We start from the raw sequence: 27,894 nt of genomic DNA, 5'->3' as shown, positions 1-27,894 counted from the left end.
TCTGCATGCCAGAGATAACGCTCTGCTTCTTCTGCTTCTGTAACTGCCTCCTGCTTTCTCGCCAGAAGTAATGATCCGAAGAACAGGTCCTCCATTTCTCTAGTAAAATAACTGCTCCCCCACTGCTCAGGGCCCAGAATTTGGAGACTGACTCCACTATGTCTACGTGTGTAAAATAAAATTCCACTCCATACACCCGAAAGCAGCTGAGTTGTTTTCTGTAACAGAGAGACATCTATGTGAGAGAGAAACATTGGTTTGCTTACTTTTCCTCTAAGGCCCAGGGGACTGAACCTCCAACCCAGGCATATGCTCTGACCAAGAATAGAACCGGCAAACTTTCAGTTCATGCGCAACCTGCTGAATCATATTAGCCCAGGCCCTTTAATCATGGTTTTAGAATGTACTCTTTCTGCTTATAAAAGCAGTGTGCAGCAGAGAAGAACACCGTGTTACACCATCAGTGAGCTCACACGGCTCGTGTTAGCTGTGTCTCTTCATCAAAAGGGTTTTTCTTGTGCTTGAGTTGCTCTTGAGTTGTTTCAAGCACGAACAAATTCGTGGCTCAGGGGGGACAGGCTGACTGTGTTTAGGTGAGAGCATTGTGCTGGGCGATCCAGGGTTATTCGAATGTATCCCACCAAGTTCACCTGGAGACCAAATCGCCAGAAGGCACGCATATCTCTTAGAATGTACCCTTAAGTTAATTGGGACGGGTCCGTCTTTATCCCAGAGAATTAAAAGCATGTAAACCATAAGACGTGGACAGAAATATTCATAGCAGCCTTCAAAACAAACAAACAAACAAACAAACAAACAAAGATACTAGTCCAGAAGGGGGGGAATTACAGTGTCTATCAGGCTGTAAAGGAACTGATTTTCACACAGCTGTCAGTGGAATACTACTCAGCAGTCAAAAAGGAACCAGGAGTTACAGGCAGGAGGTCTCAGAGTGCATACTGCCTGCCACGTTGTGATTTATAACAAAGAAACCCACATTTGTCTCAAAGCCAGTCCTGGGACCTGGCCACATCTACTTCCTTCCACTAGCTCTTCTTATCCTTTAATCTCCTTTTCCAATAATCTGGTAATCTCCTTAGTGACTGTTTTCCTGAGTTCTGTGAGTTGCAGTAAACAAATTCATCACACCTGTGAATGGTGACATCAAATGAAGCCAGTTCTGTCCAGGGTATTTAGATAAGGCAGGGAGGTCACACAGGAGGTGAATCTTACCCAGAGGAGCCATGAATTTTTCAACTGGGCCAAACCACAAATATCTCCAGGTCTCTATAGAAAACATGGGCAACTTGCTGTAGCAACAGGACCATTCCGGTTCAGCCAAGATTGGCTTTTTGTCCCCAACACCAATCAAAACTCTTCCTAAACAATTCACACAAATATTCCTCTTTCCTCCCTATTTCTAGAGAAACACAATGAAACCCAACCTCCTTTTGACTTTTTCTCCCAAGTAGGATACCGTTTGGGTTGATGAAGAAATCTGTGAATCCAGAATTGCAATTTCTTCATCCCCAAAATGCACCTTTGCCTTCTGATTGCTCCTTGATCACTTCAGGTTGACGAAACCCAAGGGGAAATCATGGGGCCAGCCCGTTTATGGCTAGTTAGTTGGTCAAGGGCACAGGAAGTGCCAGAACGTGGCACGCTTTTTGAAGGGCGAGCAGGAGTCTCCCCGGTGTGAGCCCTTAGCCCGTGGGACAGGTCACTGTTGTAGACAAAGACAGAAGCAGAGACACTTAGAAATGAAGTTCGGATGCCCCCCCCCCGAGAACTGCTTGGAGCATCTTCTTCCCCAAACCTCTGGAATATTAAAAGCAGGGCAAAATGGCCCTTGAACTGGGCCTCTGCTGCCTTGTTGTCCCAAAGTCCTGTTTACGAAGGTAACAAGTTGGCTACAGGACTGGGGACTCTGGGAGTGAGAATTAAAGACGCTGTTTAGAACAGACAGAACCAAGCCATCTGCTCTGACAGAAATGCCCTCCTTCTGTCTCTGTGGTCGTCCCCTCCCTGCTCTCCCACACCCCCTTGCCTTTGTTTCCAAAGTGGAACACTACTTGGCCCACATCTTAAATAGCTATTTTTCCTGATCCCCAAAAGACACTTATCTGCCCCTCGGTTTGAGGAGCCTTTTCGTGTCCGAGGGAAAGCCATCTCCAGACGGCTTGTGTCCGAACTGAGTTCACTGCTCAGTGGTGTTGGGAGACACACAGCAGACTGTGGACTTCCCAAGGTCAAGAACACACAAGTCCTGGCTGGGTGGCTTCATTGGTTAAAGCGTTGATCTGAACCCCAAAAGGTTGCAGGTTCGATTACCAGTCAGGGTGGGCACCCACTGGTGGGTTTGATCCCCGAGTCGAGGCATGTACAGCGGAGGTCCAATCATTGTTTCTCTTTCACAGCAATTGTCTCTCTCTCTCTCTTTGAAGTCAACAATCCAAATATTTTGAAACAGAAAATGGTTGCCAGGGGCTGGGGTAGGGGGAGAGAATGAAGAAGGATGGGTGAGGGTTTTTCTGGGGGGGAGGTGATAATGTTCTGGAACAACACAGAGGGGTGGCTGTACAACACCGTAAATCACAAAATGCCACTGAACTGCACACTTCGAAACGGTGAATGCTATGGTGGGCGCTCTGGAGATATGTATGTGGCACTTTATGTATTTCATTTTCTTGTTTTTCCACGTTTTTCACTGGTGTTCATCAATGTGTATGTATTTGAAATCTGTTGCCTGCAGCGGAGCAGGGTACAGGCCGCCAAGTCGCCTGAGGGAACTTTCTGGGTGGTGGAGACGTTCTGTGTCTTCACAGGACACAGAAAAGGAGCTCCTGTCAAGGCCCCTTTGAGGGCAGCAGATTTTCCCCAATGAGGGGAAATGGATAATGAGTCGCATGAGACACGAAAGAGTTTCCCACCCGGGATGCTGAATAGAAGATGCTGAGCAGGAAAGAGCATGCGGGGGAGAGAGGAGACGCGGGCGGGGGAGAGACGGGGGAGGAAGGTGGTTGGCCTCAGTTCACGCAGATGATGAAACCTGGCCCCCAGACTCTGGCGTTAGAGGTCAAAGTCATGCTGCCTCTGGTGGGGGCAGAGAGGACAAGTCAGGGGACCTGAGAAGGGCCTCCGGGACATGCATCCTGTTCCTTTCTAATTCTAGGTGACGGCAAATGCTGTTCATTTCTAGAAGATTCATCCAGATGTCCTCCTTTTCACGCATGAAAGATCCACAGATGGATGATACATGTATACCTATGTGTTATGATACATTATATATAACACATACTGCATGTTCTATTCATGATATTATTGCTATTTTTATATAGTATACATTACACTCCCTGGGCCTCAAAAGTGTTTGGGTCACCTGTGGTGCTATACCAGGTCCAGGGACATTAACCCTCAGTGACTGAGCCGTGGGGACACACAGAGTTCTCATAAGACAGGCCCAAACCTCCACATATCCAGATCGTGGGACCCAGAGACATGAGGGTGTGGGTTCGGGTCGAACTCAGTGGCAAATTCCCGCATACCCCATGGTAAGCTCCATGCAGTGGGTCCATGTACTGAACAGGGGTCTGTGCACTGTGCAGGGGTCTGTGTAGTGGGCAGAAGGTCCTAGTACTGGGCAGGGGGTCCGTGTAGTGGGTAGCTGGGCAGACGGGTTGTGTATGAGGCAGGAGGATTGTGTACAGGACAGGAGGTCCGTGTTCTGATCAGGAAGTTTGTGTACCAGGCAGAAGGTCTGTGTAGTGGACTGGTGGTTTGTGTACTGGGCAGGCTGTTTGTGTACTGATCAGGTGGTCCATGTAATGGGCAGGGTATTTTTGTTATGGGCAGGGGGTCGGTGTACTAAGCGGTGAGTCCAAGTACTGGGTGGGAGGTTTGTGTACTGGGCAGGCGGTTCATGTATAAAGCAGGAGGTACATGTATGGGGCAGGCGGTCTGTTTACTGGGCAGGGGGACTATGTACTGGTCAAGGTGGTCTGTGTATGGGGCAGGTGGCCCATGAAATTAGCATGTGATTCATGTACTGGGCAAGCAGTCTGTGTATTGGGCAGAAAGTCACCTCGACCCTGGGCATCATCATCCCGGTCTTCAAAGGTGGAAAAGTGAGACTTGGAGAAGTGAATGTCTCCCAGAGAGACACAGATAATGATGTATAAAATCAATATTTGGGCCTCTGCTTGTCTGCCCATCAAAACCATGCTGTCGATGGCCCTGCCTCACCCAGCCTTAAATCCAAAGGGGACTTTCTTTTAGCACTACTGTCTGCTGTTTTACAACATCCCTCCTCTCTCTACGGGCTCCATTTCCTTCTCCAGGATTATTAGTTCGGGGCATGCGTTACTTTAAAAAATAGTTTTATTTATTTTTAGAGAGAGGGGAGGGGAGAGAGAGAGGGAGGGAAACATCAATGCGTGATTGCCTCACATGCGCCCCTACTGGGGACCTAAGTAGTTTCTTCCTCTCCCGCACCAACCGGGCTGCAGACTTAACTCCATCCTCTCTGAGGGTGCTGACTTCGTCCCGCAGGCCCCTCGTAACAGGCCAGCTGTTTAAGTCACACCTGCATGTGACACCACCTGGTACGGTGACTGCAGGACAGGAGGTGGGGGTCCATTCCCCTTTCAGTTCTGATGGGCGGCGGTCATAAGCTCGGCAGCACACACCTGCACACCAGGTCTCGGGGCCGTGACTGTACCTGCTGTTCCACCACCACAGGTGCCACCAGTGCCTCTACTGAGGGAACCTGGGAACCTGGTTCGGCTCCTCCTCAGCCCTTCCAGCTGTCCCTGCGGGCTCCCCCTGGTGGGGAGAAAGAGAGGGACCACAATACCAATGTGTGGTTGCCTCTGACATGGACCCACTGGGGACCTGGCCTGCAATCCAGTTGTGTGCTCTGACTGGGACTCGAACCGGCGACCCTTTGGTTCCCAGCCCACGCTCAATCCAATGAGCTACAGCAGCCAAGCCTCTTCCACCACTAATTTTGTAACTTTTTCTGGGCACTCATCACTTTGTGCTCTGAACACTGCAGAGGCCTCATTGGCTTTTTGCCCCAGTGTTTGCACAGTTTGGAGCTGTCTGGGGCAACGCCATACAAGCAGGAATTCCTCCCAGTTTAGCAGCACAGGCAAGAGCCTGGCTGGAATTTTCATTGCCTTGAGTAACGACAGCTTTGGGCTTTCCTGAAGTGGCAGGAACCAAACCTCAGTTTGCAGGAACAGCGCCACGAATCTAAACACATCCAGCTTTCAGGAAGAGTTCACACTGGAAGGAAAGATCGAGCCCTGTCCCTCGATTCAGAATGCAGCTGGTTAGCAGGGGTGGGGGGATGTCTACAGTCTCGAGTGTCGATGTGGGTTGTGGCAGCGTCACTGAAGGAGACGCGGTGGGGAGTGTCCAGGGCCCTGAAATCTCAGGGTTCCACGCCCCCAGCTCCAGCCTCAGTTCACCTTCCCACTTTGTGATTCTTTGCATCCTTGTGATGTTTCTTTTTTAGATCCTCACCTGAGGATATGCTGATATGTTTATTGGTTTGGGGAAGAAAGAGACAGACAGACAGACAGACAGACAGACACTGAATTGAGAGAGGAGCATCCATCCACTGCCTCCCCGTCGGCCCCAGCTGGTCATCAAACAGCAGCTCAGACGTGACTCTGACAGCCGCCGGGACCCAAGATCTTTGGTGTATGGGGAGGACACCCCAATGAACTCAGCCCCCAGCCAGGGCCGAGGAGGTGCATTCTCCCCAGCCACCTGAAACTCCAAAATCGAGCCTTCCTTTCTGCTCCCACCTTCCCGTGAGTCTCTGGTCGTTTTCATCAGCGGATCGGCAGGTGGCCTTGTGTTACGAGTGACTCTGTGTGCAGACACCTTATGTCACACACACAGTGGGCTCTGTCACGCTGAACTTGGGGCCAGCAGCACACAAAGCTGTCCCCGAAGTCGGCGCCTCCTGTGCTTTTTCTCTCCCGATGTCGCACACCAGAGCCTTCTGATGCTCAGGGCAGAGTGGACCACATTTCAGCACTATGCTTGGGGGCCATTTTAAGCAGCAACAAAATGCAGAAACATACCACACCCCCTGAGTTACGTCTGGACGAATTGAAAGCAGGGACTCAGATGTTTGTTTACACACTTGTTTTCACACCAGTTCACAGCCACACTGTTCACCACGGCCCAGAGCACCTGGGGGCCCCTCAGTGCATGAATGGAGAATCCACAGGGAGTCAAAATGGACAAGGGAATATTACTCAGCCATGAAAAGGAATAAAATGTTTATACAGGCTACAACACGGATGAAACACAGGCGTTTTGCCCGGTGAAATAAACCAGACACAGAAGGATGCCCGGGACTGGGAAAAGAGAGGAGGGGCCTGGGGCACAGGTGGGACCACCGGGAGGAACATTTCCAGTGATGCGGACCCGCGCCCAGGACTGGCTGGGTTCCCGCCATTTTTTACCCCGCCCACCACACCCCCCTTCCCTAAGCTACAGCCCCAGGCTGTTTGCACTCTGAGCTTTTCAGTTCTCAGTACAGGCCCCCCACACAGTAGGCCCTCAATAAAGGGATTAATGACCTAATGCATCCCCTGAGGTGGTGGGGAAGAGGGCCGAGGGAATTTCCCAGGACCCTTGGGTCATATCCAGGGTTATTTAAGGCCCAGAACTGGAACACAGCCTCACTTGCAGGAGCATCCGTGATGGAGACGTCTGAGGGTGAGTCTGGGCGGACCTGCAGGGAGACGAGGCAGAGGGGCTAGGCTGTACAGCCCGCGGGTCCAGGTCCCAGGCTGAGTCTGCCTGGGTCCTGGGCATGCAGGCCAGGGCACCTTGTGTGGGAGGGCCTAGTGAGTTTGGGGATGGAAGGCTCTTTTGGGGAGCGTGATGAGCAGGTTGCCTGGCACAAAGTGGCCTCCTGCACCTGTCCACGTGGCTCCCGGCGGAGGCCCGAGTCTGGGTGAGCCTGGCCCCCTGCCTGCTTTCACGGGCTGCGGGCCCTGTGACAGGAACACATGCGCTGTTTTTGCGCCCATTTCGAAGATGTGGAGACCGAGGCTAGACCAGTGTGGGGGCCGGGGCAGGAAGGTGGAGGGTCTGGGAGGCTGGTCTCGATGCCAGGCTGCGCCCACTGAGCCTTCCCGGCCCTCAGCCCGCACCACCATCCCCACCTGGTCTCGGGGCTCTTGCTGAGTTGGGGAGTCAGGGGAACTGTGTGGGGGGCTTCTTCAACCCTGTTTTCTTCTGCATCCAGGCTTCTCACTGCCCCCAAGGCCGCCGAAGCGGCGGTGCAAGCCGCGCACAGTATACAGCGTGGAGCAGCGGGAGGAGCTGGAGACATTCTTCCAGAACAATCCTTATCCCTCCTATGACGAACGTGAGACCCTCGCGGCCAGACTCAACCTCCAGGAGCAGCAAGTGCAGGTGAGGCCCGACCTGCTCCCAAGTCATTCACCACACAGGCCACCAGCCCCAGTCCTGGGCTGCAGCTGGCGCGGACCAGGGGCCAGAGCAGCCCAGTGCTGCCCTGGGTCGCCCAGATATCAAGGGGTCACCCATAGAGACTCAAGGCTAAGTCCTGAGCTCCCCTCACCCTGTGTAGTGCAAACCAGCCAAGGCATTGAATCCCAAACTGCTGCCCTGGAGTCTCCCCATGCCAGGGCCTCAGGGCCTCTCTGAATCAGGGATCGTTTGTGGCACAGAACGTCCTGGCCCATGGGTGTCCCAGGCCACCGCCACTGAACCCCAGAGCCAAAAGTCGGCCTGGGGACCGAGGGTCTTCCTTCTAGGGCCCCAGGCCAGCAGGCCCTCCTTTCTCCAGCCGCCTCACCTCCGGGGCGGAGGTGGGAGCTCCAAGTTTCTGTCCTCTCACCCTTCCTCCCTGTCCCCTCTCCCCGCAGGTGTGGTTCCAGAACCGTCGGGCCAAACAGTCTAGGCTGCAAAGAGCGACCAGCACCAAGCAGCCAGGGCCGAAAGCCCGGGCTTCGTCCCCGAGCCCAGGAGTCTGCGCCTTTGTGCCTGCACCGGCTCCTGCCGCCTCCGGCCCCGCGTTCCCCGACTGCCCGGGGTCCGTCTCCGGTACCGAATTGCCCCAGGAGCCGGAATTGCCTTGGGATCTCTTGCTTTCCCAGGATCCCTTGTTTTCTGGGGGCTCTGAGCTTCCTGGGGACTCAGGTTTCGACGACCCCTTCCTAGGCGTCCCAGCGGCAGAGCCCGGCGCCTCCAGCCACCTGCAGGCCCCGCCCGGACCCCCTCAGGACGCCCAGGAGCCGGTCCCCGCTGCCGCAGCTCCAGCTCCAGCTGCCGACCTGGTCTTTCCCGAGATCTCCACCGACGTCGATTTCTGGACAGAGCTTGACTTCTCAGACCTGCTGTCCCTGGCGGACCCGACGCAGGGACCTTCCTCTTGGACAAGCCTGGAAATCTAGGTGAGGACTCTGTGGATGGGAAGGACTCGGGCACCGGGTGGTTGCTGGGTTTCTAGGGCGTCTGTCCAGCGACGCCCTGCAAACCCCTGGGGACCAGACCCCACTAGGGCTTCTCTTCCAGCGGGTGGGCCCAGGGGGTGGGGGAAGCTGGGGCTCGCGGGTCTTTCTGGTGGGTTAGTCTTCTGCAGCACGAATACGCCTCTCTCTCTCTACCTTTGGAAGTCGTGTGTGCGGTGTTCACTGCGGCATTCAGGGTGGGGTGCACATGATATTTCTGGGCGTTCTCGGGTCTAGGAGCGGGATTGCTGAGCGGGGTGGATGTTCGGATTTGGTGGGGCTGCCTGGGAGCTCTCCAAGGGACGTAGACCAGCCTCGGCGGACATTTAATTTGAATTGTATTGAATCCACAAGTCGTTTTGGCGGGGCGGGAACCACTGACACTTTTATACATGATTGAGATTTACAATCTAAGTATGTCCTTTAGCCCCGGCTGCTGTGGCTCAGCGGAGTGAAAGCCTGCCTTCCAACTGAGAGGTGGCCCGAGGGACTCCCAGTCAGGGCCCACGCGTGGGTCGAAGGCCAGGTCACCACTTGAAGACGTGTGAGAGGTGGCCGGTCCATGTTTCTCTTGCACGTGGATGTTTCTCCCCCTCCCTACCTCTGCATGGGAAAGGAAGCATATAAAATCACGCAAAGAGAAAATTAAAACCCAATCGACGTCTATCGTTTATTTCTTCATTTGGACTTTACAGAGGTTCTCTAGAAAGTGTTTTTATTTCCATCACTGTGGCGTTAGGTGTGGGTTTGGTTCTTGTACTTTATGATTGCCTGACATATTGAAAGGTGTTTTCCAATGTGTCCTATTTGTAGGATTCAGTTGACAGATTTGCTTATCAGTTGATTCTATTATTTGAGGCAGGGACCTGACTACAATGGTTCCGATTTTCATTATGTAACTGGACATTTTTTGAAGGGGGCTGTGTGGGTTTATCATCGAAAAATTAATAAAGTGCATGGTTATCTTGTAAACACTGTTTCCTGCAGAGTCTGCACGTTGGTCCCCTTCTTGGGTGCCCCCCCCCTTCAGCAGGGTGGTACATCCCTCATGCCCGCTTTCTGCTCCTTGGTCTCCACCTCCCGCTTTCTCTGCCGCCCCCTTGTGGCCGCCCTGGCCTGTAGCCGGTTTTCTGGCCAGGTCCTGGCCCTAGTTTTCGCCCCACGGGCTCTGATCCCATTAGGCCCAGACAGCCTCGGGGGAGCAAAGACAGAATTAGATCAGATTGGCGGGTGGTCATGGAGGCACGCTCTCGGCAGGGAGTGTTGGGGGTTGCGGGGGCAGGTACACTGCCAGGATGCAAGGAAACCCCCTCCCGCTTGTCTGAGAGACCCAGGTAGGTTGGGACATGTGCACACAATGCACACACAATGCACACACACACACACCGAATCCACAACTCCATTCAGACCCTGACCTCATAGTATGGGCAGTAAGAAATCTAAGAATTTCCCATATATCCCTGGAGAGGAAGCTTAGGTGCGGAGGTCGTCCTAGGGGATGTTCTTGGGGGCAGGAGGGGGGAGGTAAGTTTCAGATTCATACCCTGGAAGAGTGGGGGATGGGAGGGCAGTGCCCGCGGTGCTGCAGATACCCCAAGTCAAGGTGGGGATGGAAACCGCGGTAATTTTCTAAAGAATGGAGACAGAGTTTGTGGACATCCGACTGTCTGATAAGAAAGGGACTGGATTCAGCAGAAAAGGACACCTTCCTTGCCCATCTTCTCATTTCCGTTCCAGCTTCTTCCCCACCACGCTCAACTTCCACCCTCTCCCTGAGCCTGGGGTTCTACCATCTCCTAAGAAGCCCACCCCAGGTCTCCTCACAAGTCCAGGCTGTGCCCTGACCATCCCCAAGAACAGTCCTGGACCTCCCCTCACTTCAGGCCTTAACTTCCCCATTGCTTTGTCTCCCAGGAAAGTGCCAGAGCAAGAATTTCTCTTTGCACGGCTGTAGCAAAATTAATTATTTAATTTTAAAAAATTTGCACCAGCGGTCACATGGCTATGGGCTCACTGTTGAACTTCCTGGCACCTAACAGGAGCCCTGTGACCCACAGTGACCCATCTCTGATCGTATTCTAGGTGGTTTTTGTAGGACTATCGGCCTCCATGGCATCCGTGGTAAAGATGTGAATCTGTGTGTTTTGCTTTGGAGAACACAAATCTTTTAGGCTCAGGACGCATATGGAGAGAGTTCATTGCACATTCCATGAATGGGCGAAGTTCAAGCTTAAGGCCATTCTGGGTGCTTGGGGTGGAGACAGCAGTGGTTTGGGTAGAAGGGTCCTTGCCTTGTTAGAGGATCACAGAGGGGAGAAGGAAGCCAAATGGAAATCCGGAGAGCCCAGGAGTGAGGGAGGGGGCAGAAGGGACCAGAAGGGTCTCTGAACTCAACAGGCCTGAGTCACCAGAAATAGCTAGGTGGCAGCGTGGGGTCTGTCAGGACCCAGAGACACAAGATGTCCCATCCTCCTGGAGGAACGAGTGTGGACCAGATACTAAGAAGGCAACCAGATCCAAGGGGCTGGAGCAGGGAGGCAGGCAGATGATCAGTTTCTTGCTTGGTTTCTACTGGCCTCCATTTCCAGGGTGCAAAGATGGGCATCAGAGAAAATAGAAGAGGTAACCCATTTTCCAGCAGTGACAAGTTGGGTCTCTGAGTGGCGCAGAGGGTGGAGAGTCATTCCAATTAGACAGAATCGCTGTCTGAAATCCAGGTGTGCTGGCTTATAAGCCTGGCGAGGGGAAAGGTGGGCATTGGACACCTCACCTGGAGTCTGCTCACAGGTGCCCCCTTCCAACCAGACATATTACTGGCCATCTCCAAGCTCCAAGTCTGCGGGGTCCTTCCGAGAGAATGCACACTACGGGGGGGGGGTGCTTCAGGTTTAGCCACTTGGGCGATCTGAGATGCCAGGGGCCTCAACTTTGTCCCCTGGGGTTTCAACATTCTTCTTCCCCAGGCCAGTTCAGCAGGGTCTCTGGGTCTCGTTCCAGCGTGCAAACCTCGGTCAGTCCCTGACCAGGAGCAGGTGGACTCACTTGATACCACGGTGTCATCATGAAGACACACCAAGACTTGAGTTCATGAAGAGGAAATTCTGAATTGCTCTGTCTGGTTGTCCCTTCGCAGAATCCACCAAAAACAAAAAGGAAAATACTCAAGTTCCCTAAAAAGAGAGATTTTTTAAAGTGGGCCCCAGCTTGTGTGGCTCAGTGGATTGACTGCCAGTCTGCAAATTGAAGGGTCACCGGTTTGATTTCTAGTGGGGGCACATGTCTGGGTTGGGGTCCAGGTCCCTACTAGGGGGTGTGTGAAAGGTAATTTTCACAGTAAACTGATTGCAAAAGGGACAGCTGGGTCAGATCGAAGATGGGGTTCATTCAGGAGCACCCATAGGGCTGGTGTCCACATACCTGTGGTAATGCCTCCAGACCACCAGGGGGCAGTAACACACCACTGCTCCAGAGCCTGGGACCTGGAGTGGGATGGGAGAGATGCTCCACATTCAGGTGGGAGAAAAGACACAGAGGTATGATTATACTTGTTTCTGTGTGTATAATTTAAAGCTGAAACCAAACAGCTAAAGAACGCTGATTTGTCCAGGATTTGGAACCATGTCTCGCGGGAATTTACATGGGAACAACCCATTGCACACAGGTCTTTGGAACCCGCAGTCCCAGTCCTGGGCATGTTCCCCCAACGGGAATGTGCACCGAGAGACCCACAGCAAGACGTGTGCAGAGGCGCCTGGAGAATCAGAGTCCAGATCGGGAACCTCCCAACCGCCCATCCACCATGTAGTGAATAAAGTCAATTTTGGTGCAATTGCCCAATGAAATGCCCTATGTGAGCACAAACACTTAACATGAGATCTACCATCTTCACAAATTGTAGACAGACAATCCAGGATAGGCACCTATGGGTTCAATTCTAGGGCCGGTCTCTAGAATTCACACACCTTGTATGACCAGATCATCGTACCCAAGAACCCTGCAACCTCCACGGCCCCTCCCCCTGCCCTCGGCAGCCGCCTGTTGGCCTTGGAGTTGGCCTGTTTTACATTCCTCATCCCAGTGAACCTATGAACCAGTTGTCCTTCTGTCTGGCTTCTGTCGCTTAGCGCATTGTCCACCAGGGTCATGCTCGTTGCTGCACATGGCAGGGTCATGCTGCACATATGAATCTTCTCTTTAAGATTCAATAACTGTCCCTTGTTGTACAGATCTCATTTCCTTTATCCATTTGTCCCTCGAACATTTTCCAGGACAGCTTGTGTGTTATGCCAAAGCAGTGTTTGAAACAGGGAGAAATGGATGGGGAAGGAACCCAGGTCCACCCACGGAAGCGTGGGGCACTAAAACAGGTCTGGGTACTAAACGCTGAGCTGGTTATATAGTCAGCATGGATGAAAACCACGTCTCAAACATGGAGGAAAAATGCCAGTTGATGGAAGCGTTATACAGTATGCCCTTTACCTATGTTTCCAAAGCCTCCATTAATACTATATATGGTTTCTTGTCAAAGACCACATAGCAAGAGACTAAATACTGCCAGGTCACGCTACTAAAAAGTTAGGCAGATAAGAGGCCATGGAAAGACAAGAAGCCTTAGCTGCTTTTGTCATTTTATTTCTTGTTTTTATAAACATTTTTTGCATAGCTTTGGCAATACTTGTATTATTCGGTATCATTCTGAATGTATTCAGTGTTTTTAAGAGCGTGGATGCCATACTGTGAACTAGAGATGTTCTGGTAATTTTTAACAACCGAGGTGTCAAAGGTCAGAGAGGCTCCTGATGAAATAACAGGTTTTATGCAGTGGCAGCCAGCCATTCGAGGCAGGAGAACAAATATTTATCCCTGTGAGATGTAGAAGCCTGTCAACATTGTCCCCATGAAATCAGCGCTCGAGGAAGGCCGGCCATCTTCTCCTGGAATATTTTGTCAAAGGCTTCAGCTTGGCCACCATGAACTGATTTTTCCAGTCCCCAGCAGTGCCTGAGAAAGATAAAAGGATACTCAGATCAGAAGTAGGGTCAGGTCTCCAGTCCCCAACACATCTCGGCAGCTAAGATCACAGAATGACCCCTGCATTTTTGGTGGGCCTTTCCCTCCCCCAGCCACACCCGTGGGGCGTATCCCCACTTCCCCGAGTCTGGAAGTGATTCCCTATCTTCTCCTTTCTCCCAGCCTATGCTGCGTACACACCCTTCATCATCACTAATGCAGCTCTTTGATCTGATGCATCTACATCTGACCCTGTTTCTCCACCTCCATTTCTGACACTGTGGCCCTGGCCAGCATCCTCTCTCCCCTGAGTTAGGGTATCAGACTTCTCATTAGTCTCTCTGATGTGGCTCTTTCTCCTTTCTAAGTTACTCTCAGCATGGCAGCCATCCTGATACCTTGAGAAACAAGATGGCTTGTTTCAGGGTGGTGTCACTTCCTGCTCAGAACTCCAAGCTCTTCTGGGGCCACTGGGAGAAAGTGCTCTGGCTTCCACAGAGCCTCTGGCGACTAAGTCCCCTCTCATTTCTCTGACTCCACCTCTCATGACCGGCCACTTGCTCACTCACCTTCCTCGCATTGAGCCTTCTGATTTGGCCTCCAATGTGCTAGGCACCCCTCCCTTCTCAAACTATTTGCAGTTCCCATCCCTTCTTCCTGGGATGTGTCTTGCCCAGGTATAGCCCTGTCTTGCCTGCTGGCTTCTTTCAAGTCTTCACTCTAGTACAGTTTTCTCAGTGAGGTTCTTTCCCACCCACAGCTCCATTTGGAGCTGACGATCCCCAATCGCTGCTTTGTATTTCACTTCATAACACCTACTACATGTGACATGCTGGGTTTTTTCTATTTGTGTGTGTGTCTGCTGTCTGTATGGCCTGTATCTCCAACGTGTATTCAGAAAATCATAAACTTTTCTTTTTGAATTGCCAAACGTTTAGTGTTTCTGGGCCATAAACACATAGCACCTACTCAAATATTTGTTGAAAGGATGATGAAAAGAATCAGGGATGTACTAGTATTATCTCCATTTTACAGATGAGGAAAAAGAGACCCTGAGAGGCTGCACAGGCAGGAAGCAATAGATGGGGATTTGGAGCAAAAGACTTTGACACCAGAAGCCTTACTCTTAATTTCTCATCATATTATTACTTGGCATGTCATTTAAATGAATATGCAGACATTATATTTATATGTTAACTAAAGTAATACATTAGTGACATTAACAGGCAACAGAAGAATATGTACTTATATATATAAACCAGAAGTAGATATTATACACTTATGGGCATGGCAGAATGTCTAATGAGTAACTGCTGCCCTATAAACCCCTGCTGTTCCTCTTGGGCTCATAACTTCATTGTTAGAACACTTTTTTAAATTTATATTTAGAGGGAATTGAAATGAGGGAGAAAAAAAGGGAGAAACATCAATGTGTGGTTGCCTCTCATGTGTCCCCTACTGGGCACCTGGCCTGCAACCCAGGTTTGTGCCCTGACTGGGAATTGAACTGGCAACCCTTTACTTCAGAGTCCTGTACTCAATCCACAGAGCTACGCCAGCCAGGGAAGAACACTTTTTATCCTAATTGCTTTCTTCTGCTCCTGAGTCCTCCTTAAACCTCAGACTTATTGGAAGCTACGCCCAGCCCTTGCGGACCCAAACATACTCTGTGTACATTCAGCTCAGCTGCCCCTTAGAAAACACCAGCTGAGAGACTGTGTCTGTTCAGGCGAACCTGAAATATCAGACTGTTGGGGGAAATTGATAGCTATTCTAAGACACAGCAGTGACTAGAGAGTGATTTGATATTGCAGCCCAGTTGTTTTCTTTTGGCTTCTCTGGACGACTGCTTATCGTCTGCATGCCAGAGATAAGGCTGTGGTTTTTTTTGCTTCTGTAAGCTGCCTCCTGCTTTCACACCAGAAGTAAGGGTCCACAGGATGGGCCCTCCCTTGCTCTATAAAAATAACTGCTCCCCGATGCTCGGGGCCCAGAGTTTGGAGACTGATTCCTCTGGGTCCGTGCACATAAAATAAAGTTCCACACCCGAGAGTGGCTGGCTTCTTTTCTGTAATAAGACAAGTTGTCAGCTTCAAAAACTCAGTCGTGGGAAAGGCAGTGGGTGGATGGTCCCGCTCCAAATGTGAGTAATCAGAAAGAAGAAAGGCATCATGGGTCCAAAGCCAATTTATATCTAGAAGGTCATAGTTCATCAAATTTTAAAAAATTTTAAAGAATAGTTGGTATACAGTCTTTGTTTCAGGTTCAAGACATTTATATATCTTATGCTGTGATATCATGATAAGTCTAGTAACCCTCTAGATTTTTTAAAGAAAGTTATTTATTTTTAGAAGGAAGAGAAGGAAGGAGGTAAGAGAGGGAGAGAAACGTCCATGTATGAGAGATACTTCAGTTGCCCTCAGTTGCCTCTCACATGCCCCCAGCTGGAGCCTGACCCCGCCTGCAACCCAGGCATGTGACCTGACTGGGAATGGAACCAACCACCTTTCAGTTTGTAGGCCCACAGTTAATCCACTGAGCCACACCAGCCGGGGCTCCCTATAGATTTTAAGGATTGAGAATTCGAGTCTTTGTCTTGATGCTTTGACCTTCTGGCCCTCTGAGATGGTGGCCCACATCCCATCTGCCCTGAGTGACAGCCCCCATCCATTTGTTGTCTTTTGAATCATTTATATCCTTCTTTCCATCGATCATCCTGGATGGTCTTGAATTACTACAGGGCTCTTGAAAAACAGGCTCCTTCCATCCTGTGCAGTGGACATTCTTCATTCATCTTTAGCCCAGAGATATGGATGCATTTAATCATCCACCACAGTGTCTGACAGCAACACGGCCTCTCAGTTGAGTGAAAGGTCTCTTCTTTCTCATTTTTTTCCAGCTGAGTCACTGTTTATACCCTTCCCTGTGCAGGCTGGTCCTTTGTGCTTACTCAGCAAGGGAGCAGCACCAGCATGACCATCCCCATGCCTTTCCTCACCTCCCTGGTCCATCCCAGCTGGCAAGTCGGCAGCTGCGGCAAATTCACCTGGGCAAACTTCATGCTTGAAGAGGGGATACCCCGTGCTAGAATCCGAGAAGAGAGAGTATGATTGGCCTGCAAAGTCAGGTGACAATTCTATGTCTAATCAACTGCCTCCACGTGTCTAGAGGCCAAATAAGTACTTGGAAAACAGATCCCCTGAGGAGAGCATATGAAGAGCCCTGGCTGGTGTAGCTCAGTGGATTGAGCACCAGGCTGTGAACAAGAGTTGCTGGTTCAATTTCAAGTCAGGGTACATAGGTTTCAGGCAGGGTCTTTAGTTGGGGGGGGGTTGCACTCGGGAGGCAACCACACATTGATGTTTCTCTGCCTCTCTTTCTCCCTCTTTTTCTCTACGTCTAAAAGTAAATTAATACAATCTTTAAAATAAAAAGACCACGTGAGTTCTCTGGGGGATGAGCAGTTAAAATTGACAAGTTCATACACTCCCAGGTGCCAGCTTGTACTGCCCTACTGTGTGCAGGAGAATGCCCTCTGCATACTCTGATGCATTCTGAAGAAGGGCCATTTTCACTTATCTTTTCGCATCAGTGATCCATTCTTCCCATCTAAAAGCCAACTGGGCAGGAGTGTGTAATTGGACATCTTGTTTTCCCTCATGACCTGGAAGGAGCTATTCTTGAGCACTAAGTTCATTTCCTCTGGTTCTAGCGTCTTGCCCAGGTATTGGCAGATCTTCTGTATAGTGCCTCTCGTGTCGTAAAGAAGAAAATGACAAAGAGAGGACAGGAAAGGGGAAGGACGTAGAAAAGGAAGTGAGAAGGGGAAATGGCAGGATGAGGAGCAGAAGGAGGAAGAGGAAGAGGAACAGCACAGAAAGGAGAAGTGTTGTGTTGGACGTGACCAGGAGGAAGAAAGGGAAGAAGGTGATAAGAAAGAGCACTAGTAAGTGAAAGATGGAATCAATATGAGATTCCCAGTGTAACTGAATTCACTACACTTTACCAGTAAAATGCGGGGCATAGTTTTCTGAAGAGACTTTTAGAAAGTCTTGTGGACAATTATGATGAGGATTAAGGAAGGAGAGGTTTAGGGAGGACTTGGCAAAGATGTGAGGGATTGACTTCAAATCCTCAGTGTCCCATTAAGTGATATGGTTTGTCATGAGTAACATTTGAATACCACATACAGATTTAAGAGATCTTTTAAAAAATTATATTTTATTGATTACAATTGTCCTGGGTTTTTTTTGCTTCCTTCTACCCAGTGCCCCACACTCCCTCAGGAGATTCCTCTAGCATTGTTCACATCCATGTGTCATGCATGTAAGTTCTTTGGCTTCTCCATGTCCTACACTGTACTTTGCAACCCCATGGCTATTCTGTAAATACCTATTTGTGCTTCTTATTCCCCTCACCTCTTCCCCCATTCTGCCCCTCCCCCCTCAGAGCTGGGAACCTTCCAGTAACTCTCTTCTTTCCTCTTACTGCTTTTAAGAGTCTGTCTTTATCTTTAAACTTTGGTCTTTTAATTATGATGTGTCTTGGAGTTGGCCTCTTTGCATCCATCATAGTTGGGAGTCTCTGTACTTCCTGGACTTGTATGTCTTTTCCCTTCACCGACTTAGGGAAGCTTTCTTTCCCTTTTTTTTTTTTTTTTCAGATAGATTTCCAAATTCTTTGATTTTTTTTTTGTCTTTCTGCATGGTTGATTTTGCTTCCTTATGTTCAAAATCATTGATTTGATTCTTGGCTTAAACTGTTCTACTGTAGTTTCCCTGTGAACTGTTCTTTGTTTCATTAGTGTGCCCTTCGTTTCTGACTGAGTCTTCTTATGCTGCTGAGGTTTTCACTAAAGTCCTTGAGAATCTTCATAACCAATAATTTGAACTCTGCATCTGATAGATTGTTATCTCCAATTCACTTAGGTCTTTTTCCTCGAGTTTTGGTCTGTTCTTTCATTTGAACCATGTTTCTTTGTCTCCTTATTTTGGCAGCCTTCCTATGTTTGTTTTTATGTATTAGGTAGACCTGCTTTGACTCTGTGTCTTGGTAGTGTGGCCTAATGTAGGTGTCTTATAGGGTCCGGTGGCACAGCCTCCCCTATCTCCCAAGCTGGGTACTTGAGGTGTGTCCTTTGTGTGGGCTGAGTACACCCTTCTCTTGTAGTTGTATCTTTGTTGCTGTTGGCAGGTCAAAGAGAGGGATTCACTCAGGCCAGTCAGCTGCAAGGACTGGCTATGACCACTGACCACCAACTTCCACCCTCTGTGGAGGATCAGCTGTGCAGGGGCAGGGTGTTGGTGCTTTGACATGGTCTGTAGCTGTTCACTGGGTGCAGAGACCCTGGGGTTTCCTGTGTGGTGCAGGCCAAGGTCAGCCCCCACCTGTGTTCTGCCCAGGGCCATTCTGCCTGAGCTATAGAGCAATCTGGGGTGGCTGCCACCTATGCTGGGCTTGCAGATTCCCAGGTGAAGCCAAGACATGACCCTAGACTGGCTGCCACTGGGGCTCACTGAAGCCAGTTATTGCATGTTTGACAGGATGTAGAAAACAAGACCAGCCATTCTTACAGAAAAGCAGCTTGGGTGACCCCATAAGTTGGGTGGGGTAGAGCCTCTGTGAATCTTCAAGGTGGATCACACGGCATTAGCCAGGTTGATAAAGTCTCAGAAAAGGCACCAGCCTACCAGCTCTGTGGAGAGTTTAGCAAAGGGACGACGGACTCTGCTCATTTCTATGCCAGACCCTTTAGTCTGCCCCTGTGCACCACTGGTGGCCTCCAAGTTGCTGGTGCTGCAGCTCAGAGGGAGTGAGTCTGAGTAGGTGAGTCTACCTGTGGGTTCCCAAGACCAGCTGCTTAGGGCTTCAGCAGCCTCCTGCACCAACTCAGTCCTCACTAGTTTTAACAGCCAGACATTGTGGGCACTGGAATCCTGAGCCAGGGGGCCCACTGTGGGTCTGGAACTCCTAGCTCCTGAGGTATTTCTCCTGAGATTTTGTGCACATGGACGTGGGGCCAGCCCATTCTTCATCTGTTCCCCTCCTACCAGTCTGGATGAGTGTGGTTTGTTCAATTCCATAGTCATCGGACCTCCATTCACCTTGATCTTGCAGTTGTCCAAGATCTTCTTATGTATTATTTCAATAATTAGAACTTGGCACATGGTACCAGAAGGTTAATATTATTAAAAATGAATTTAATCGTAACATTTTGCTTTGAATCATAGACATCTTTTTTAGAGCAACAGTGTTTTAAGAGTTTTTTTAATTACATGAGCCAACGTGCTATAAGAACAACAACAAAAAGCAGGACTGGAGCCGTTGCCACAATAAAAGTTCATTTTGTGGCTTGAACATACAAGTCCAGCAAGGCATGGAGGTGTGTACCTGAAGTTGCTAAGCGAGTCACAAAAGACTTCTGTTTAAAAATGGAGTTCACGTGGAAACCACAGAGGACTGGACAGAAGTGCTCAGAGGGAAGTGACATGTGTCAGACAGAAGCGCAAGCCTGTGTGGATGGTTTCTCCTCTTTTTCCCAAGATCCCACTAATAGGCCAAGATCCTCCTTCCATGGCTCAGTCACTCTTATTGGTTTAACTCCATCTGATAGCGTTTCCTGCCCATCAGCGGTCACTCCAGCCATTGGCCTGTCTGAACCATTACACAGATAGATTTCATGACTTCTTTTTTCTTCCATCAGTCAGGTTGGGTTGCCAGAAAGTTGGAGACATCTCTGGAACCAAACCTGGCTTCTACCCAGTTTCTTCTTGTTCCTTGGACCCCGCTTAGCATTAGGCTATCAGTAACACCTAGTGTGCCCTGCCCCTGGAAATTTTAGAACCAGTGTGAGGATAAGGCCCCTGTATTCTTTCTCAATGCACAAAAAAAGCCCTTAAGACACGAATGAAACAAAGAAGAACACAAGTAGAAAGATAGCTCGGAGCTTGTGGGTGCTGAGAGGGACCAGGACAATGAAGACTAGAGAGTTTCTTTCATTTCTAAGGACCCTGCCCAGGGCTAGACTTTGAAAAGGAAGAGACAGAGTCATGGATGACAGTGAAGGCAGTGAAGATGGCATTGAGATGGAGTGCTGAGCACCAAGTTATCTGCTTGAGCTCTTTGTAACTCACTATCAGGAAGTTCCCCTTCCCTCTCCTGGACATCCAGCCACGAGCGTGGTCGAACCATGATCCAAAGGACACTGCAGTGGGGGGGGGGAGGCAGAGAGAGTGGGTGCGTGACAGGCTGCGTGGAGTCAGGTGCCCCCTGGTAGCTTCACTCTTGCGGTCACACTGGCTCACATGGTGTCTGGCACATGGACAAGTATTTACTGAAGAATTGAGTGAGTGTGTGTGGAGATGGAGCATTGTTATCCATTGTTAGGTGTTTACCTGGTGTGAGCAGGGTGCGTTCAGAGTAGGCTCTGCCCCTGGTCACCAGGGCCTCCTGAGGAGACCTCCCCAGAGAGCTGGGGGGCCTGAGGATGGGCTTTCATGCTGCCCTATTCTGCCAAGTTTGGAGCTTTGGGTGGATGGGAAACTCTCAGAGCCCTGGACGCTCTTGTGTCTTCTTGCCATCACTGTTGCGATGGAAGTTATTGTTCCTTTGAAAACGAGCTGCCTTTCTTCTGGCTTATAATTTTTTTTCCAATTCCACCCCATATGTTGGGGGCCACTCGATGTGGTTTCAGAGTTTGCATATGGAGTTTTAGGAAGTAGAGAAGCAAGATGTCATGATAGGGATGACATTTTCAGGGCTATCGACTGGACTTTTTTACTCCCAGGGACAGCGGGGGCACCATTCCGACCACTTCCTCCATCAAATGGCAAAATCAAACAGAGTGTCCATGAGGGGGTTGTTTCCTTCATGTTCGGCTCCACCCCAGGGTTTCTTCAGTTGCCTGTTTTTTGTTTGTTTGTTTGTTTGTTTGTTTGTTTTCTGAAAGAAGAATCTGAAGCAAAGCAGAACTTAGGGCTGAAGCATCCAGTCAGGATCAGCTCAATACGAACTTCGCCCGTGGGCTTTGAACGCTGAACTTTTGCTCTGCAGGCAAACAATTTGGGGACTGTGGACTTGTCTTTGGGTCACAGATGATTGTCACAACAGAGCCTACAAGGTCCAAAGGGCATGCGGGAGTTGGGTGGGGGGACACTGCTGAGCCTGTCAGATTAATCCAGGTGGGAAATAAACATGAGGCTGGTTCATGAAGCACCGAGGGAAGGGATGACATATAAATACTCATTATTTAACGAAGGTGTATTAGCTGTTGATGATGTGGGAAACACCACTCTAAGTCCCGGGGTCAACAGGGAACATCCCAAAGAGCTCAGAGTTTAGTGGGGAGATACAGAGAACAGACAGAATGAGAAGATATGCTCATTGGTGCTGAGGGCCAAGGGAAGAAAGGGAGAATGTTACAGAGTGCATTTTACTGGAGAGGGGTGCTATTTTACAGAGTGCTGAAAAGGAAGATTTAGGTAAAAACAGGCATTGTGGCAGAGACCAGAATGAAGACATTCACCAGAGTCGTGGGGTTCAGGTAAAGGAGAAAGGTGAGAGCATGGGGAGGCAGGGAAGCATCAGACTCATGCCAACCCTTGGACAAGGGGTTGTCCTATTTATCCAATAAGCCACAGAGGCAGCAGGAGCAGTTTGGGGGACCCAGTGGAAGCAGTAGGAGCGGCCCAGTGAGCAACCAGCGGACCCAGTGAGGACGCAGGGCAGCAGGTTGAATGTGGTCGCAAGTTCATGAGCAGATAGACCAGTGAGAAAGTGGGCCGTGAGATGGGACCCAGCAAACACCAGCAGGGAGAGGCCACACAGGGGGCCACCATTTCCTGGCTCTGACCCTGCCCCTACATGCAGCATCACAACCCAGTGACTTGGGCGGCCCTGGCCTGGTAAACACCTAAGGCTCTGCTCCTCATAATTAATGGGAGTGAACAGATCAAAAATGGCTCAAGAAGATCTCAAAGCCCCAGGGCCCATAACTTTAAGTAATGAAGAAATAGCAAAACTTTCAGATGCACAGTTCAAAACACTTGTGATCAGAATGCTCACAGAACTGGTTGACTTTAGTCACAAATTAGAGGAACAAATGAAGGCTAAACTAATTGAAATGAAGGGAATTGCACAGGAAACCAATAGTGATGAAAAGGGAACTGAGACTCAAATAAAGGGAGTGAACCAGAAGAAAGAAAAAAATGACCAAACAGAAAAATATGAAGAAACAAGAATTCAAAAAAATGAGGAGAGACTTAGGAACCTCCAGAACATTTTTAAACGCTCCAACATCCGAATTATAGGGGTACCAGAAGGGGAAAAGGAACAGTCACCAGTGGAAAGCTTATTTCAAGAAATAATAAAGGAGAATTTCCCCAATCTGGCAAAGGAAATACACTTCCAGGAAATCCAAGAACCTCAGAGAGTCCCAAAGAATTTGGACCCAAGAAGAAACACACCAGGACATATCATAATTACATTAGCCAAAATTAAAATGAAGGAAAGAATCCTAGAAGCAGCAAGAGATAAGGGGACAGTCACCTACAGAGCAGTTCCCATCAGACTGTCAGCAGATTTCTCAAAAGAGACCTTACAGGCAAGAAGGGGCTGGAAAAAGGTATTCCAAGTCATGAAATCCAAATACCTACAACCAAGATTGCTCTATGCAGCAAAGCTTTCATTTAGAATGGAAGGACAGATAAAGTGCTTCTCAGATAAGATGAAATTGAAAAAATTCATTGTTCACCATCATCAAGGCCTTATTATATGAAATGTTAAAGGAACTTATCTAAGAAATAGAAGATTAAAAAGATGAACAGTGAAAGAACAGCAAACTCACAGTTATTAACAATCACACCTAAAACAAAAGCAAACTAAAAGGACAGCTAGATCAGGAGAGGAAACATAGAAATGAATATCTCATGGAGGGTTAGCAACAGGGTAGTCAGAGGAGGAGAAGGGAGGGAGAAGGTACAGAGAAGTAGCATAAACAGTAGGTAGAAAATAGACGGGGGGGCAAGAATAGTATGGGGAATATAGAATCTAAAGGACTTGAGACACATGGTCATAAACTAAAGGGGGGAATGGTGGGGGCAGGGGGGGTGCAGGGTTAAGGGGAATGAAGGTGGGAATAGAATAACTGTAATGGCATAATCAATAAAATAAAAAAAATGAGCGAAATCAATCTATAGAGTGAGAAGTCAGTGAAGCAATCCCCTCTGTGGATGAGCATTGACTGGGAAGTTGCAGAGGGGATGTCATAGGGCAGCAGAAATACCTTAAATCAATGTCTGGACGGTGGCTGCCCAGTCGTGTACACACATAAAGATTCGACAACCCAATACTCCAGATTAGTGCAAATATTCGCACACCTGCAAGGACCTTAGCATTTGAATATTGAAGGTATATGCTGGATTCTGCACCAGCTTTCTTTGTGAAATGATTACAGGCTTCAACTCTCTCTAGGCCTCAGTTTCCCTGTGCAGGGATTCAAACAAAAAACTGAGGAATCGCAATGTGAATACATTCAACACTAAAATTACGGGTGTTATAAAGAAGCCTGAGAAGTGATGGGTTGAAATAAAAATCTTCATTTTCTTTACCCAATCTTGTACTGAAGGACACTTAGGCTGCTTCCATATCTTGGCTATTGTAAAAATGCTGCAATGAACACAGTGATGCATATGTCTTTACAAATTAGTGTTTTGGATTTCTTTGGGGATGTACAGTATACCTTAGAATCTAGTCAATATATATAATAACTATGTATGGTGCCAGGTGGATACTATACCTACTGGGATATCACATCATAATTTTACGATTCTCTAACCACTATGCTGTACACCTGAACCTAATATAATATTGAATACTGACTGTAATTGAAATATAAAATTGAAAAAAATTTTTTTTCACTGTGATGTGACACATGGTGAAATTTCCACGAGAAGAGAATATTATTCTAAGCTTGGCAATCTAATTGAAGCACAAAACACTTGTAAAAAATCACAAACCAACTAGCACCATCCAGGAAAGTATGTTGTTAAACATCATCTGAGATGCTCTAAGATTCCCGCGGTCCCTTGTGGTGGTATCTGCAAGCCCCACAAGAGAGTCTCGTGGCTGCTAAGCTCAAGAGGCAGCTGGATCTAGGGAGACAAAGTACTGAGTAAGGCTGGGCATGGTGCTGGAGTGATCACCCTGGATTTAGCCTTCGTTTATGCATTTTCTGCTTTCCAAATGGCCAGGTCTATGTCTACTGCTCCTACCTGAGTGGCAGGAGGCGTTTATGTAATTGAGACAACCTTATTATTTTTTTAAGATTATATTTATTTATATTTAGACAGAAGGGAAGGGAGGAAAAAGGAGAGGGAGAGAAACATCAATGTGTGGTTGCCTCACACACACCCCCTACTGGGAACCTGGCCCCCAACCCAGGCCTGTGCCCTGACTGGGAATCTAACCAGTGACCCTTTGGTTTGCAGGCTAGTGCTCAATTCACTGAGCTACACCAGACAGGGTGAGATGGGCTCATTATTTTTTACAGCAACAAAAGGGGGGTTATGTAGTATGTAACACCATTATAAATTCTGCTTGGGTTTAAAACTTAGTTTTCTAAGACTCAGGCAGTACCATTTTTCTTTGCTTCTGGGTTGGACTGGGGCACTGCCCAACGCAGAATCTCAGGTCCTTCTGCCCCGCCCCCCGCCATCCAGACCTACTGGATGAGATCGCACCTCACCAGATCCCTAGGTGATTCCTGGGCACTTTAATGTTAGAAAAGCATTAATCAAACACAGCTTGACCAGTGTGCACTGACCTTGGTCTTGGACTGGAAGACAGACTTGGGGAAAAGTTGAATGGGGATGTGGGAGGTGATGAGGCGTGGGCCTTCCTTGTCCTCCAGGGCTTTGTATCCATGCGCGGTCTCGAACCAGGGTGAGCATTCCCAGATGGGCACAGATTGGATCCACGTGGGATTTCCCCTGAAGTGAATCAGGCTGAAAATTTTGATCAACCAGTTTGTTCCTGGATAAAGAAGAAAGAATGGTCATTCATTTTTGAAATCTGACCTTTATTTTATTTTTTAAAGATTTTATTGATTCATTTTTAGAGAGAGGGGAATGGAGATAGAAACAGAGGAAGAGAAACATCAGGGTGTGATTGCCTCTCAAGTGCCTTCTACTGGGAACCTGGCTTGCAACCCAGGCATGTGCCCTGACTGGGAATCCAACCGATGACCCTTTGGTTCACAGCCTGCACTCAGTCCACTGAGGTATGCCAGCCAGAGCTAATCTGACTTTTAAAAAATGTCATGATAGAATGTAACATAAACTGTGCCTCCTTAACCATTTTTGAGCATTCAGTCTAATGGGGTGGAGCATATATATTCCCACCGGTGAACAACCAATCTCCAGAAACTTTACATTTGGCAAAACTGAAACGCCATACCCATTAAACAAAAATTCTCCATTCTCTCCTCCCCTCAGTCCTTGGCAGCCCCCACCCTCTTTCTCTCTTAGCATTTGGTTACTCTCTGCAGCTAGTAGAAGTAGATCAGGTGGTAGTTCTCCTTCTGTGACAGGTGTCTTTCATTTAGTGTAACGTCCTCAGAGTCCCCCCCCATGTCTTAGGCTGAGTCAGAACTTTTGTTCCTTTTTCAGGATGAAGAAGATTCCATTGTGTGTATACACCATGTTTTGGTCACCTGTTCACCCGTCAATGGACATCTGGGTTGCTTCCACCTTTTGGCTGTATGCCTAAATCCATCGCCCTTGACTTTTCACTACGGGGCCTCTGCCAGCGTCTCCAGCCTCGGTCTGTGCCCATCTTCTAGTTTTTTTCTGCTTTTCATTCTCCTCCTAGAGATGCGATCCCCACACTGTCAGTCCCTCAACTTGGCCAGGCTTGTTTTGAATTCCTGCCCATCGTCCACACTGATACCTCTACTGAAAATATCCCTTTTCATGAAATAGTTTCACAGTTACTTTTTCTTCATCTCGATTTAGAAGCTTTTTAAAAATCTACTCCTTATATTTTGGCTCTGGTAGAGGTGTCTTTTTCACCCCTTCCTTTCAGGTTCATTCAGGTATACCCGACCAATGAAAATGGTGTACATTTAAAGGGTGCAATGTGACAATTTTGTGTCTATCTATCTATCTATCATCTATCTATCTATCTATCTATCCATCTATCTATCTACACACATGTTGTGAAACGATTACCAAAATCAAGCTAATTAAAAGACCCATCATCTCACATGATTACTTCCTTTTCTTTTGTTTCTGTGAGGACTTTGCTGGCTATTGCCCTTTGCTTCTCCACACAAGCCCCTGAGTCTGCCTTAGGATTTGCCTGTATAGGTTTCCTAACACCTTCGATTACCTGCTCTGCACACTCCTCTAGCTGTGTAACTGCCTGGTTTGCTTCGTTTCGCTCAGTGCGATTGGTATTAGGACCCAGCTTTTGTCCCTCAAACCCTGAACCTGGGGGGACAGAGAGAAAACACTTGTGAATAGATGAAAGACTCAGCCACAGTCTTTCTTGGCACCTGACCTCCTCCCTTACCTGATTTGGGGAATGACAGTGTTAAGTCATCTTCATCCTTAAACACAAAATTCTGCATTGCTCTCAGGTGCACTGGTGTGTAACTGGGAGCAACAGGGAAAGGGATCCCTTCAAACCACATGTACCCATCTGACATTACAGTGAGCTCTTTGAACCTGGTGTTAAGAGTTCCAGCTGCAGGCACCATAAGAGCCTGTGGCAGCTGCCAAGACATCACCTTTGATAAGAAAGATAAAATAATCATTAATCTCCCTGGGTTTGTTGAGGAGTTGTCTGTTGATAAAGAGACGCAGATATTGTAACTGAGAGGTGGTTAGAAGGTTGATGAGATTGAGCAAGTGTGAAAGAAACATTATGGGGTAATCCAACTTTGAATTCATGGGATGGAACCAGGAATTCAACAAGCCCAAGGATGTAGAAATGTGGGCGAATTAAAACTATTTTTAATGGAATTTAGTTTTAGAACAGTTTTACTTATTTTTTTAAATTTTTATTTATTTTTAGAAAGGGGAAGAAAAAAAGAAACAGAGGGACAGAAAAATCCATGTGTGGTTGCCACTTGCATGCCTCCTACTGGGGACCTGGTGCACTACCCAGGCATGTGCCCTAATCTAGGAATTGAACTGGTGACCCTTTGGCTCTCAGGCTGGCGGTCACTCCACTGAGCCACACCAGCCAGAGCAAAACAGTTTTAGATATACAGAAAAGTTGCAAAGACAGTATAGAGAATTCTCATACCTTATACTTTACTCAGAATTCCCTAGCTTATATCTAACCATAATTTTTCTGTCCCAGAACCCAACATTATTTC

At 48.5% G+C, this 27,894-nt stretch overlaps 1 protein-coding gene across 1 annotated transcript; it reads right to left on the bottom strand.

The window, feature by feature from the left end:
- Positions 1 to 13,387: 13,387 nt before the first annotated feature.
- LOC128627865 (sulfotransferase 2A1-like) lies at positions 13,388 to 27,219 on the bottom strand. The gene is given in 7 exon segments (XM_053668170.1): positions 13,388 to 13,470; positions 13,473 to 13,525; positions 17,090 to 17,274; positions 20,624 to 20,718; positions 20,909 to 20,963; positions 25,336 to 25,544; positions 27,084 to 27,219. Coding segments are annotated over 7 exon segments (816 nt in total).
- Positions 27,220 to 27,894: the final 675 nt, after the last annotated feature.

The sequence above is a fragment of the Artibeus jamaicensis genome, unplaced genomic scaffold, assembly GCF_021234435.1.
Source record: "Artibeus jamaicensis isolate MK-2021 breed Jamaican fruit bat unplaced genomic scaffold, CSHL_Jam_final contig_1519, whole genome shotgun sequence".
NCBI lineage: Eukaryota > Metazoa > Chordata > Mammalia > Chiroptera > Phyllostomidae > Artibeus > Artibeus jamaicensis.
Note: the sequence above shows the minus strand (reverse complement) of the source record. Positions and strands in the feature narration are given on the sequence as shown.